This window comes from Euprymna scolopes, chromosome 4 (assembly GCF_053919585.1).
Source record: "Euprymna scolopes isolate OS-2025 chromosome 4, ASM5391958v1, whole genome shotgun sequence".
Taxonomy (NCBI): Eukaryota; Metazoa; Mollusca; class Cephalopoda; order Sepiida; family Sepiolidae; genus Euprymna; species Euprymna scolopes.
In genome coordinates, this window is record NC_136485.1 from 69993259 (window position 1) to 70007608 (window position 14350).

A 14350-nucleotide genomic window follows, 5' to 3' on the forward strand; every position below is an offset into this window, starting at 1 on the left:
TACCTTGTTTTATGATACATTTTTATGAAAAAATTATGTGATAAAATTTGTGAAAGACATTTTAAATATTAAAAAAATATTTATAGAAATGTAAAATATAAAAGTTTTAAATTACTTTTTTGAAATAAAATATTTCCATATAAATATATTTTAAATGTAAAAAAATATTTATAGAAATGTAATGTTTATTTTTTCTTGTTTCATAACAAAACAAGAAGTTTTGTATTTCGTTTCATGCTAAGTGATTTCCGTTCTATATTTAGCTAAACCGACTCCACTTCCGGCGTCCTAACTTTGTGTACTAAAATTTTGGATTCATCCAGATATACTTAGTTTTTAATTTTGGCTCGACAATTTCCATAAGGTAGTAAATTCACTACATAACATTAATTTTTTTTTTCCTTGTTTGGAAACATTAGTTCTCTAAATGTATAGGCTCGACCATGCTTTTGCCTTCCACGTTCGAGCACCACTAGAAACGACGCCCAACTGAACCCAGACCGCACTAGTTTTCCCGTGCAACAGAAACCGGAGAACAAGCAATGCTCGTTAACACCCCTATTTACGGCAATGCCTTAGTCTATTAAAGAAAAAATGTGACCCCCCCCTCCAAAAAATAAAAACAACAAACTAAAAACCTATAAGAAAGAATACAAAAAAAATAAAAAATACATAATTAAAAAGCTACGTAAGAAAACTAAAAATATTGGTCAAGATAAGCCCCTCCTCTCTGCAAACTTAGCATCAAAATTAATATTATCATCCACTTGCTTGCTATTCTGTCAAGAGACTAGTGATCATTTTATGTTAAATTGATATAGAGGAAAATGATCCCTCACTATAAATCTTAAATTTTTAAATAAAAAATATATAATTCTCTCGCAACATGATCGGTAATTGTACACAGAATTTGTTCTTCACTGATCGGAGAAAAAAAGTGCATTATCAGAACAGATACTACACTTTGTTCCTAGCTAGGAGATACAGATTATCCGTTTTTTGGCTCGAACCAAATTGAAATAGTACGAATTCTTTTCCTTCTGAACTAAAAAACAAACAAAAAAACACGCACACAGAACGCGCCATTATTGTATTTAATGATTTATCCATGATGAACCATTTTTTTGTTTTGCTATTTCTGTGATTATTCTAAACATTTCATCTACTTGACAAATAAACGAACCAGAACCTTGACCTTATTTTAAATAAGTATCATTTACTCTATTATATTTGCAATCACTCGACGTTTCGGAAATTTCTTTTTCAGTTTTTTTTTACTTTCATTTTTGTTTTTACTATTTTCTTTTTTAATTATGCCGTTTTTTTTTTTTTTAACTGTTTATTTTATTTTAAATATGGGTTTGAACGTTAAATTTAATTATTACAGTATCGATTAGTCATTAAAATATTAATTGAACCAAATTTTATATTTTTTAAAACTTTAATAAAATTATTGGATGTTTCCAACAAGTTTAAATCTGTTTGATACATGAGGATTTGCTAAGAATTTAAAGTAAAAAAAAAAAAAAAGACTTGTTTATGCTCCCAAATTTGGTAGGATCGTTAAAACTGAAATGCCTTGTGGTGGATTTAATGCTTTATTTTACGCTCTTGCAGTTTTTATCATTTGATTAATAGTAAAATGATAATAATAATAATACTAGAATGAATCAATGTAATTATGAAAGTTAGGTTGACACGAAAAATGCGCACGAGCGAGAAATGGTCATAATTTTAATAAAAGATTGAAATTTCAAATGGTTCATTTAATCATTTAAGTTTAATATTTAATATTTTAAGGAATCAATTTTTGATAGCTACCACGTTTATCAGTTATTAATTTAAGTTTTAAAAATAGTAACTGTAGTTACTGGTCACACTAGCTGTTAGTCGTAAATAAAATATAGTTTACAAAACAACCAAGCCTTTTTGCGATATATATATATATATATATATATATATATATATATATATATATATATGATTCAGTCGGTGCTTGTTAAAGGAGCGCCTTTGCCCTTAACATTCTCTAACGACGTAATTTGTATTTTTTCTTTTTGTATTCTAAAGTGGAATAAAAAATATATAAGAACTAGAAAGTAAATGTCTGAAACGTTTAAATAAAAATAAAAATTAACGGAGATATTAAAAAAAAAATTACCAATAAACAAAAAGCAATTTGTAGATGTCTATAAAAAGACATCTACAAGTACGACCGCTTTCTTTCCCTTTTTTTTTTCTTTCTGATATATAAGTGCAACAGTAGCAGCGGGAGAAGTTGCCATTATACGTCGACGACAACGACGACCGGCATTAATAGACACATCAACATCTTTTTATTTATTTATTTATTTATTTTGCAAGCGCTTAAAGAAATATATGCAAATAATAAAACACTTGTTTGCCATCAGCATCATCCACATAACGCGGAGAAGGGGAGAAGCAAGTTTCAGAATAAACAAATATTTGCTACTGAAATAAACCATTGCGTATTTTAGTCTTTAAAAGCTGCCTCTGTTTTATTCGGTATTTATGCAGTAACAGACCGTGCTATTTTTTTTTAAATAGGATTTTCAATTTTTACGTTATATTTTTTATTAAATTGTTAACTGAAAATACAGAAAGAAGCTATCCCATCCCCATGTTAAGAATGTGCTTCTAAATAACATTATTACAGACAGCATAGCATATTTTTCAACTGTTAGTGATCGCTCATTGGCCACAATAACTAGTATTCCCCGGAGTCGGAGTGACAAGTCTCCTTGTTGTTCTCATGTTAAATTGACATATTCCATTTTTCATTTTATTTGACAGATTTAAAAACTTTCTGTCAAGTAACGTAACGTGACGTTTATAGACATCTGACGATGACTCTGAAACTTTGTTCGAAGCGCGTTGATTAAAAGGATAAGACAAAAATTAAACATTTCTCTCCTCTCGATTTTTTTTGTTGTGAAAATAACATCTGAAATTTGTAAATTTCCATTAACGTTTCAGAATAAAAATACAAAGACCCCCTCCCCCCCAAAAAAACTGTTCTTTTTTTTTTTTTTTTTTTTTACGTCGTTGCACACACACACACACACACACACACACACACACACACACACACACACACACACACACACAAATGAAAATCTACTCCTTTTTTTTTCAAAATTTTTTGCCTAACACGATTAAACGGCTTTTAAAAAATATGGAAGATGCAATTGGGGGGGGGACTAACATTTTAGAGTGGGGGACTTTCCTATATAAATGTTACGTAAAATGAGCAGTGAGCACCACACCAACACCACTTCTTGGTTACCTAGCGTTTAACGAGACATGTCACTCCTAGTTTTTTTTTTTTTTCAAATTTGGTGACTGAAGGCGGCAAAACAACAAATTCATTTTTTTTGGGGGGGGAGGGGGGAATTACGTTTGGAACATAACGGCGATAAATTTCATGTAATTTTTTTTTTTTTTTTTTATGGAGAAGGAGAATCAAACAAACCATAATAACACGATAAGTCTAATTAAGTTTTGGTAAATGTGGCCTGATAAACCAACACACAACCTACCTTTAAAAACTTATTTTATGGGGTTTTCGGGTGTGGTGAAAACGAATTATCGTATTTAAAATTGGGGCCGACAACTTTTCACGATACCGCAAACGTACTTTTCCGCTTGTTTCATATAGTAGTATAACGTGGCGGCCATATTTGTTTATGCCGCGCGTAGAAACGAGGGGAGGCGGAGGTGTAATGAAATTTCAAGATAACGGGGAGTTCATCTTTTTTATTAAAAATAACCGAAAAAAAAAGGAAAATAATAAATAAAATAAAACTTTTTTTTCTGGAAGTAGAGAATAAATTTAAAAAAAAAAAAAAAAAAAAAAGGGTAATTGTGGCTTGGTAGACCAACACACAACCTGCCTAAAAAAAAAACGGGGTTTTAGGGTGTGCTGAAAATGAATATCGCATTTAAAATTTTCTGCAAATAAGTAGTTTTCCGGAGATTAAGCAATGTAATTTTTTGTTATATGTGATGGCCATTGTTGTATGCGCAAACACATGCATATTTTTACCGCAAAAATATGCGCTTGCTTGCCCGTACAACAAGGGGTGACATGTTTCATTGAACGCTAGGTGGCCAAGAAGTGGGTGCTCATTTTATGTTAAATTTCTATAGGCAAGTGATCACCTACTCTAAAATGTTAATTTTTTTTTTATTTTCAAAATTTTAGCTTTCAATACAGGGCGTCCACCGTCCACAAAGTCTGGCTATATTATGTAGCCAGACTTTGTGGAAGTATCCTGTAGATGATTATGTAGCCAGACTTTGTGGGCACCCTGTGTATATATATATATATATATATATATATATATATATATTTATTTTTTTTTTTTTTTTAAGGCCATTTAAACGTATTCGGGGGGGGGGTAAACTTTTCACTTTTTTTAAAGGTTAAACGACGCTGGGTAACGTTAAAAAAAAAAAAAAAAAAAAAAAACCCTAAACACTAAAATAGCAAAACTTCCGAAAAATTGAGTAAAATATTTTTACTTATTTTTAAATTTCTTTGGGCTAATTTAGCCTTTAACTTTTTCACAAATGGCATAAAAAAGGACTATATTTAAAAAAATATTTTTGTTGAAAAAAATGTTTATTTAGATTAAATTCCATTCAATTCACTCAAATTATTTAGTGAAATGTCTTTTATTTTTAAACAAATTAAAATTTTTTTTTTTACTTAACCTATGTTTTAATGAAAGGTACTTGTTTAGTTTAATGAAGACATTAAAAAATGAAAATTTGAAAAAAAAAATTATATTGTACATACTCGTTATGGAATTAAGTTCTCATAAAAAGATCAATTAGTTTTTTAAGAGAAAAATCAAATTTTAATGAGGTTGATCGTATCTCGCCATCTTGCCTATTTCGCGGATGAGAATCAAGAGGACGCGCCAAGGGAGATAAATCCATCTTAAAGTTTGTCGAAATTTGACGAGATTATTTTAGAACATATGCAGAAAAAATATCTAAATAAATATTTTAGTTTTTTTTTTTTTTTTTCACTTAGTTTACAGAGTTCCTATGTCGTTTTTTAATCCATTTTCATTTTGTCCTTTGTTAATCCCTTTTTCGTTTAAAAGCACCCCCCCTCCTCATCCGCTAAATAAGCAACATAGCTGGGATACGATCAGTCTCATTAAAATTTGATAAAAAACAAAAAAATTACTTGATCAAATTAAGTGAAATTTTTTTTTATAAGAACTTAATTTCATAATAGGTCCGTTGTAAGAACTTTATTCTCACATAGTTTAAAACTCTGACAGAGCAAAAAATAGACACATTTAAAAATGTTTGATATTCTTGGCCCGAAGGCCAAGATCAAAGTGTAGTATCTGTTCCGGCAGATACTGCACTTAAGATAATTTGTACCAGTCAATGGAGGGGAAACCCTCTATACTGGGACAATTATTATTTTTGGTAACCAGAGTGACCCCTTTTAGGGGAGCTGGTTTTTACCTCACATTAAAAACGGCCTTGTGCCTAATTTGCTCAGTGGGGGAGCAAATAAATACCATCTGTTCCGGCAGATGCTGCACTTAAGATAATTTGTACCAGTCAATGGAGGGGAAGCCCTCTATACTGGGACAATTATTATTTTTGGTAACCAGAGTGCCCCCTTTTTGCCTACTTTTAGGGGAGCTGGTTTTTACCTCACATTAAAAACGGCCTTGTGCCTAATTTGCTCAGTGGGGGAGCAAATAAATACCATCTGTTCCGGCAGATGCTGCACTTAAGATAATTTGTACCAGTCAATGGAGGGGAAACCCTCTATACTGGGACAATTATTATTTTTGGTAACCAGAGTGCCCCCTTTTTGCCTACTTTTAGGGGAGCTGGTTTTAACCTCACATTAAAAACGGCCTTGTGCCTAATTTGCTCAGTGGGGGAGCAAATAAACACCATCTGTTCCGGCAGATGCTGCACTTAAGATAATTTGTACCAGTCAATGGAGGGGAAACCCTCTATACTGGAACAATTATTATTTTTGGTAACCAGAGTGCCCCCTTTTTGCCTACTTTTAGGGGAGCTGGTTTTTACCTCACATTAAAAACGGCCTTGTGCCTAATTTGCTCAGTGGGGGAGCAAATAAATACCATCTGTTCCGGCAGATACTGCAAGCAAAGACCATATGTGGGGGCAACTCCACATATAAGACCTTGGTCAATGTAGGGGCAACCCTTCATACCAATTGTCACTATCCAGCTCCCCTACTCCCCGGGGAGTTGGTCCCTATTTCCCCATCACTCCTCACTTTAAAAATCGGCCTTGTGCCTAATTTGCTCGGTGGGGGAGCAAATAAATACTATCTGTTCCGGCGGATACTGCAAGCAAAGACCAGATGTGGGGGCAACCCCACATACCTGACCTTTAACCAGCTCCCATTTCCCACCTCTCGGGAGCTGGTCCCCTTTTTCCCTTCCCACTCCCTTCACTCCTCACATTAAAAATTGGCCTTGTGCCTTATTTGCTCGGTGGGGGAGCAAATAAATACCATCTGTTCTTCAGATGCTACACTTCAATTTCTTGTTCTGTCAGTGGAGGAGAAATCCTTCATGACTGAGACAATTTTAATTTTTGTTCCTTTTCTCCACATTAAAAAACGACCCGGGTGTCTAACTCTGTTCCATGGGAAGTCATTTTAAATAGGAACTATACAGATTTTTTATTTTTTTATTTTCTGAATTAAGTCCAAACCGATGAGGCTATGAAGCACAGTGCCATTTAAATTCTTATAGCCATGACAGATTAGATGTAATCTCGTCAAATTTGTTATCTTGAAATTTTAAATTGAAACTGTCAAAGGTGTTCACAGGCATTACTACAGGTCTAGGTACTAATTTTTCCCTAGATCTCAATTCCTGTCAAATAGCTTGGGAGAAAAAAGATTTTTGACTTCCAGTGTCCAAAATGCAATGGAAAAACACTGGAGGTCCATTTCCTTTCAATGACTTTGATAACAATCATCCTCATTAGATAAGGGAGCCCTTTCTACAAAGGATTTGGTGTCGTTGGGCACATTACAGAAAAGTGAGTCCTCAACCCACAAGTAAAGCATGGGTTTTCCCTTACATTTTTGATCCAAGTTATTACCAAGATACTTAGTACAGATTTGAAGCTCTTTGGCTGGTAGAACGTTCGAGTCATAGGAAGAATATTTGGAGCAGTCCTTAACTGCATTGTCTGCCAATTTACACAGTTTATAAATGTTATTCACCAGTATTAAGTTTTAATGGATCCATGCCCTTTTTGTAATTAACGGTCTTATAACCAGAGCTGGCTGCCATATTGGGTTGAATTTCTGATGCAGAAGAAGAAAAAATGGCAGTTTTGGCGGGCAACATTGTTGATATTCAAAGGCACTGCTTGTAGAAATTCTATTATATAAAAAAAAAGTTGGGCACAATAGATATAAACAAAGGATAACACTCCTTAGTTCTTGACATTAATTCCCTTCTGACATTAATAGAGAACTTGTGGAACAGAATGTGAGCAGCCATTGATCCAGAAGTAGCTCCTTCTGTGTAAAAATTTGTCCTGAAAGACTTGTCCAATTCAGACAAGTCCAATTTAACTTGTTCTACAAAAGTTTTGAGTTCTTCAAATTCCATTATCTGCACTGCCTGAGGAATAATTTCCTCCAAAATCCGATCCTTGATAAGAGTAGGATTCAGGAATTTTTCTTTCAAACAATCCAAAGCTACAGCATAATTATCAGAGGAAATATCCATATTTGAGATTAAGTCATAGGTTTCCCTTTCAACTTAGATTTAAGGAAAAGCAATTTATCCGCTTCCCCTAAATTGGTGGTGCAAAATTCAAATCTTCTCAGGAAGGTTCTAAATTCAAATTTTTTGGCTGATGGAGACCCACTAAAATTATGACATTCCAAATCCAACCTTGAAGGCTGAAGAGAAAGTGGGTTTTTAACCTCCCATCCAGACTTCGATTCATGTAATTCTTCCCTAATATTGGAACAAAATTGTACTGAACCCTGACAAAGCAACAGTCTCTCCTTCCTGGCAGGATTTTAAAATGATCTAATCCAAAAGATCATCCAATTCACCAACCATTTTCACTGCACTCGACTTAATAGAGGTCAGGAATGGCTTGTCTTTTAGCCATATCACTGTATTTGTGATACGGCACATTTTAGCTTCAATCTTGGCAAATAAATCCTTACAAGCTACCATTATGATTATTAGAAATGTCACGTAAGCTGAGAACAAACGTAAATTAGCGATAACGAAAATTAACGTGAAAAGAAAGAAAGGAAATTATGAAAGACCATTGCTAAACAAGACCAGGCAATATCCACAAAATGGAATAAATGAGGAAAATATGACAGATAGCATAATACCTATTCCCCCTTTAATCATCAACCAATTTATATTTAAATAGGCAAGACAATAAAATTAATAAAAGAAAAAAAAGCAAAAAAAAAAATTTTTTTTTTTTTTAAAGAGAAAATAATCCCATTCTCTAAGAAGTATTCAAATATATGTTCGCAGTAAATGTTTGCAAAGAAGAGAAAAAAATCTCTATTTCAAAATAGTGCAGGCAACCATGTGGTTAATAATTTCAAGGTTAACCTAAACCCAATTTTAATGATAATGCTTTGCCAAAAAATTATAATTAAAATTAAATTAATGATGGTAGGAATTTATATTCTTAACTGCAGTGAGTGTTATAATTTTAATAAAATTTTTTTTTTTTTAAGACATATTAATTAAATAAGTATCATATTTGTAATTAAGTTATTTCAAGATCGGGCAATAAACATCTAATAGGTATGACCCTTTTTTATTATTAGTGGCAATTTCTAAAAGAAGTAATTTTCTTATTTTGCAACTTTCGGCAAAATTAAAACTAAACAAAATCACAATCTTACGATTTTAAGCAATATCGAAATTAATCAAAATCACAAGTCTGCAATTTAGAAGTCAAATCTAAAGTAATTAACATAATTTTACTATTTAAAGTTAAATTCACTTAATTTGATCAAGTATTTTTTTTTTTATATACAGAGAAAAATCAAATTTTAATGAAATTGATCATGTTGCGGCTTTCTTGCATATTTTGCGGACAAAGGGAGGATACCTTTAAACGAAAAAGGATTAACAAAGGACAAAATAAAAAAGGATTAAAAAAGAACAGAAACTCTGTAAATGAGTGAAAAAACTAAAATATTTATCTAGGTATCCCCCCCCCCATGTTTCCAAATAATCTCGTCAAATTTTGACAAACTTTAAGCGGTGATTGGAGTTATCTTCCTTGGCACCCCCTCCTCATCCGTGAAATATGCAAGATGGATGCGACACAACTGATCTCATTAACATTTGATTATCCTCTGTAAAAAAAAAAAAAAAAAAAATACTTGATCAAATTAAGTGATATTTTTTTAGATGAAAACTTTATTCCATAACAAGTATGTGCAAGATAAATTTTTTTCAATATTTTCATTTTTTAATGTCTTGATTAAACTAAACAAGTACCTTTTTCCTTTTTTATTTAATGTGGATTTCAAAGATAATAATTTTTACTAATAAAAATGAAATATGTAATCGTTATTTTTATTTTTATTTTTTTTTTTTGTCATTTCTTGCAGGGGGCATTTCAAAAACATTTACACATTACTCAAAACCTTGGAGCATACCGAGGAGGATCACTACCAAATGTTAACCAAATGGCGTCCAACAGTGGAATTTTGCAGGTAATTTAAACAAACAATTTTTATCCTCTTTTGTGTCCGTTGAAGAATTTTGCCATTCTATATTTATTGTAACCCAGACACACAGACCTAATATTTTACAAATGTGAGGAGATGGGGTAGATGGTTAGTGGATATGAAAACTGAAAGTTAAAATTAAGGGTTTTCAATATCATCTTTAGGTTTTCATATTCATTAATGGTAAACATTATTGGTGACAAATTATTTTCAAGGAAATACAGTTGTAAAATTAGTCAAAAACAATTTGTTTTAATTTATTAACTCCTTTGTGAAAGGTGTGTTACTTCTGTAGTGAAGGAATTGTTTTTGTGTGAATGTTACCTTGGCATATTCTGTTAGCTTACAGAACCCACCAGAATATGGAAAAATGCTCAGCCAATTAAAAATTGCCTGACCAGACGACTATGCAAACATACTGTTGGAAAAATATATTAGTTTTAATCGTGTAAAAATTGAAATCATTAACTTTAACACTAACTTTAACACAAAAAAAAAACAAAAAAAAAAACAGACAAAAAAATAGTTTGTACGAAAAAAAAATCTTTTTCATACCCCCCACCATCCTTAAAGCAGTGACATTTCTTACAATAAACAAAAATGCCCCCCAAAACAATAAAAATACTTTTGTTGTTTTTCCATTTTTTCATTGAAATTATTATACGATAAATGTTTTTCATTTATTTTTTCTGGTGTTTTAAAATTTGATCAGCGCTCAGCATATTCCGGTGAATATGAGGCAACATCACAAAAAAGTGGGTTGTTCACTGCAGAAGTACCCCAAAAAATTAAATATTTAATAGAAAATATAAACCTATGAAGTTACCATAAATATTGTTTATGAATAAAATGGTCAGTCATGTTCTTATGCCTTACTTCTAGAACTAACATAGTGATACTTCTTTACTCACAACCAGTCTTCACAATAACCTTTCAGGCTTGTATTTTCTAGTAAATGTAAAAAAAAAAAAAAATTAATGCAAATCTCTCAAATAAGTAGGTAAACCAAATTTTTTTTTTTTTTACCAAATTTCTCAACTGTATTTCCATTGAAATAATTTGTTGCCAATTATAATGTCTACCCAATTAAAATTTTTTTTTTTTGTCTGTATACATATTTTTTTCCTCTGTGCTTTTGCATCTCTAAAGAAGGCAGAAAGTTTATATGATATTTCCATAGACTAAATTAAAACTTTTGTTGCTTCTAAACATCACTTTCCAGTAAATATGCTAAATAAAATCCTAATTTTAGTAAATACAAACTTGTTATGGTAATAAAAACTAGTAACCGAATTTTATAGAAAATGACCCAGTACTGTTTTTTTTTTGTTTTTTTTTTTTTATTTCAGATACCACATATATTCCACTATATAGCAATTCATCATTTGTTCTAAAAGTGATTACTCCCCTTGATGTTTTTTTTTTTAAAATGGCAGCTATGAAGTCCTCTATATATCTTCAAATAAAAAAAATAAATTATTTAAATAATAAAAAAAAATCTATTTGATTATTTTCTGTAAAATTAGATGACATTTTTTTTCATCATAACAAGTATTTTCAAAAATTAGAATTTATGTAGCATATTTACCATGGATTTTTATGTCAAGAAGTACCAAATTTTTTCACAAACCATACATACACACATTAAATCTCAAGTTTTTAATTGACAAATTAAGTAAACAAAATTATTATTTTCACTATATCTAAAAACTTCATGTGAGCACAGATCTTTACAAAACATAAACAATGCTACCAAACCTATTTTCATTGCTTAATTAGTCATGAATCAAATTTGACTTAGAATGACTGCTTTATGCCAGAGTAAATTAGAGTAAATGTGGTATTGTGGTGACTAATCCATAACTGTGCATTGAAAGGATACCATAATACTTAGTTTGCTGCACTTTATCAGGAGAAAGGTCCATAACAAAATTTTTCCCAGATAGGTCAGTAGTTTCTGAGAAAAAGTGGAATGGGCAGCCAGGCAAGCAAACAGACTAGAGAAATATAATAAAGACAGATGCATATTGGCCAGGTGTGGAACGCAATTAATTCTCAACAAAATCTGAAAATCTGCTATCAAAAATGAGACAAAATTTGATTTTCAATCTTGCGGTTGAATCCTACTATACTTGGACACTAAATATTCAATCTAAAAAGATTTGATGTAATGTATACATCAAAATGATACATAAAATATATCATGGTAAAACCATATAATAAGGTGATAGATGGTTGCCTCCTGCACATATCTGCAGTTGTTCAATGCTGACTTTTGGTACTGGCGAGGTATGTATCCAGATACAATGAAACTATTGGGAAAGTACTCCAATAGTCCCCAGAGTTTAAGCGGCAAACTGAGAGTTGTAATATTAGGGTCAAAACTTTGGAAAAGGTCATTCCCCTTGGAATAGAGTTTCTGGTTGTAATGAGTTAACGAGCATGGTGAATATTTTACTAACAATTTTCAATTTTATGGTGGAATCCATCCTACTGTGCAGATCAGAATCTAGGACACTAAATATTTGATTTAAAAAATTTGATGGAACGTATACATGATACGTATATGATATGTAAAACCTATGGTAAAACCATGTAACAAATTTTGAAGTTGAAGCTACAACTGAAAAAACCCAAACCCTCCTTTCCAATTCAAGAAAACTTCACAAGAAAAGCAAAGAGAACAAGAAGAATGAGTTGAAAATCGAACAGATGAAAGTTGATTTTCTTAATCAGATCTGTAATGTAAAAGAATGTTGCTATGAAGGAACATATTAGAAACTGGTATACCAAAGATGTCACCAAGTGCATCATTGAACTGATAGGACAAGCAGAAGTATCTGGCAAGAATTGTAGAAAAGTAATTGACATTGTGGTAAGACACATATTTCACACAACTAAAGATACAAAAGACCATCAGAGACTTCATCTCTTGGGTATGCTGACAAAAGGCATGTCCTGGTCAAACGATAGATAGCTGAAGCATTACTACAGTCAAGCAATGTAGACTTGTATTCTAATGGCACAATTAGGAATCAACAAAAGATTGTAGGACACCAACTTTCAACAGATAGTGGCAGTTGCTTTCATGTGGATTCATTTCTGTATTCAAGGAAGATTCAGATATTTTAGTCAATGTGCTCCAGTTGACTGATCTGTACACAAATAATGAAGTGGATGCTGTATTTTGGTTAATATTACAGAATCTGACTGGCCTTATGAATGACAGAGCAAGTCTCGTGAAATCATTTGACAAAGCCTTCAATTTACAGAGGATGGATCCACTTAGCACTGATGGAAATATGGAGTTTTTGCATTGTAATGCTCACTTTCGTTTTGGCCTAAAAAATCTTTAAGTCCTGAGAAAATGGGAATAGCATCTGAAAGAGAAAATAGGCAAAATGGATGTAGAGCTTCCTGAGAAACCTGTCATTTTCATTCACAAAATTCTACAATTAAAAGTTTTAGAGGGAATATATTTAACAACCTTTTTCAGGCTGCTGCTTCACTCCACTATCATCGAAATGATGTGACATTTTTGCAAGATTTCATGGCATCATTGAATTTGAAACAAGTGTACTTCATGATACTAGGAGTGTGCCATGGTTGCACTTGGACTGTTATACCACAAACTTACTGGGCCTTACTCTGAAGACATGAGCCACCACCGATAGCATCAAATGGAAAAGTGACAGGAACATGAACCACCACTGATAACATCAAATGGAAAAGCGACAGTGTTCTACGACAAAGACATACAGGCAGGCAGATACATAAAAGAAGACCATCAAGCCAGATATAGTAATATGGAACAAGCCCGAAAGGACTGCACTCATTATCGATGTCACAGTTCCAAACGACTTTGGTCTTAATAGAGCAGAATGGGAAAAGATAACAAAATATCAGGACCTTAAAAATGATCTAAAAGCAACATGGTCTCTGAAAGAAATAAACATCATACCAGTTGTGACAGGAGTAACTGGCCTAATAAAAAAGGACCTTCAAAAATACTTAGAAGCAATCCCTGGAAAACCAAGCTGTAAGGAAATACAGATAGCAGCCATAAAGGGAACAGTGTCTATTCTTAAAAGAGCCCTCGGATATAAATTTAAATTATAATAGAATCAAGTGTTAGCCCCAGGAAGGAGCCCCTTGATCTCTTCAAACTAACAAAAGTAAAATAAAATAAAAAAAAAAAACAGTAAAAATATTTGGATTTCTTTTTCTATGTTGTGGAAATGAATGCTGTTCTAAGAAGATGGGAACAAGATGCTGAAGAATTGACAGATGTCAGGTTTCGACCACTGTTTGGCATTAATTTAAACAGCCCTGTCTTTTCTGCCCTCTATGAAGTGGATTAACAAAAGAAGACTATGGTTCTTCACACCACCATAGCACCATTAATATGTTGAAGAAAAACAAGACTTCAATTTAGTTTGATAGTAAATCTGAAAAGGAACAAGTCAAGTTGCTTGGATTGTGTGGATCCAAATCCAAAGAAATCAGAATATAACACCAGGCATTATAGAAGACGATACTTCAGAAAAAAAAAAACAACAATTGGAAGAA

General features: G+C 32.1%; 1 protein-coding gene across 9 annotated transcripts in view; it reads left to right on the forward strand.

Moving 5' to 3' along the window:
* LOC145268298 (CREB-regulated transcription coactivator 1-like) overlaps positions 1 to 14350 on the forward strand; it is a 237986-nt gene that overhangs the window by 7449 nt on the left and 216187 nt on the right. For all 9 annotated transcript variants that reach the window (XM_080123726.1, XM_080123735.1, XM_080123774.1 and 6 more), the window contains exon 2: positions 9662 to 9766. In XM_080123726.1, the coding sequence (XP_079979852.1) occupies positions 9662 to 9766 (105 nt within the window). The remainder of the gene's footprint in view (positions 1 to 9661; positions 9767 to 14350) is intronic.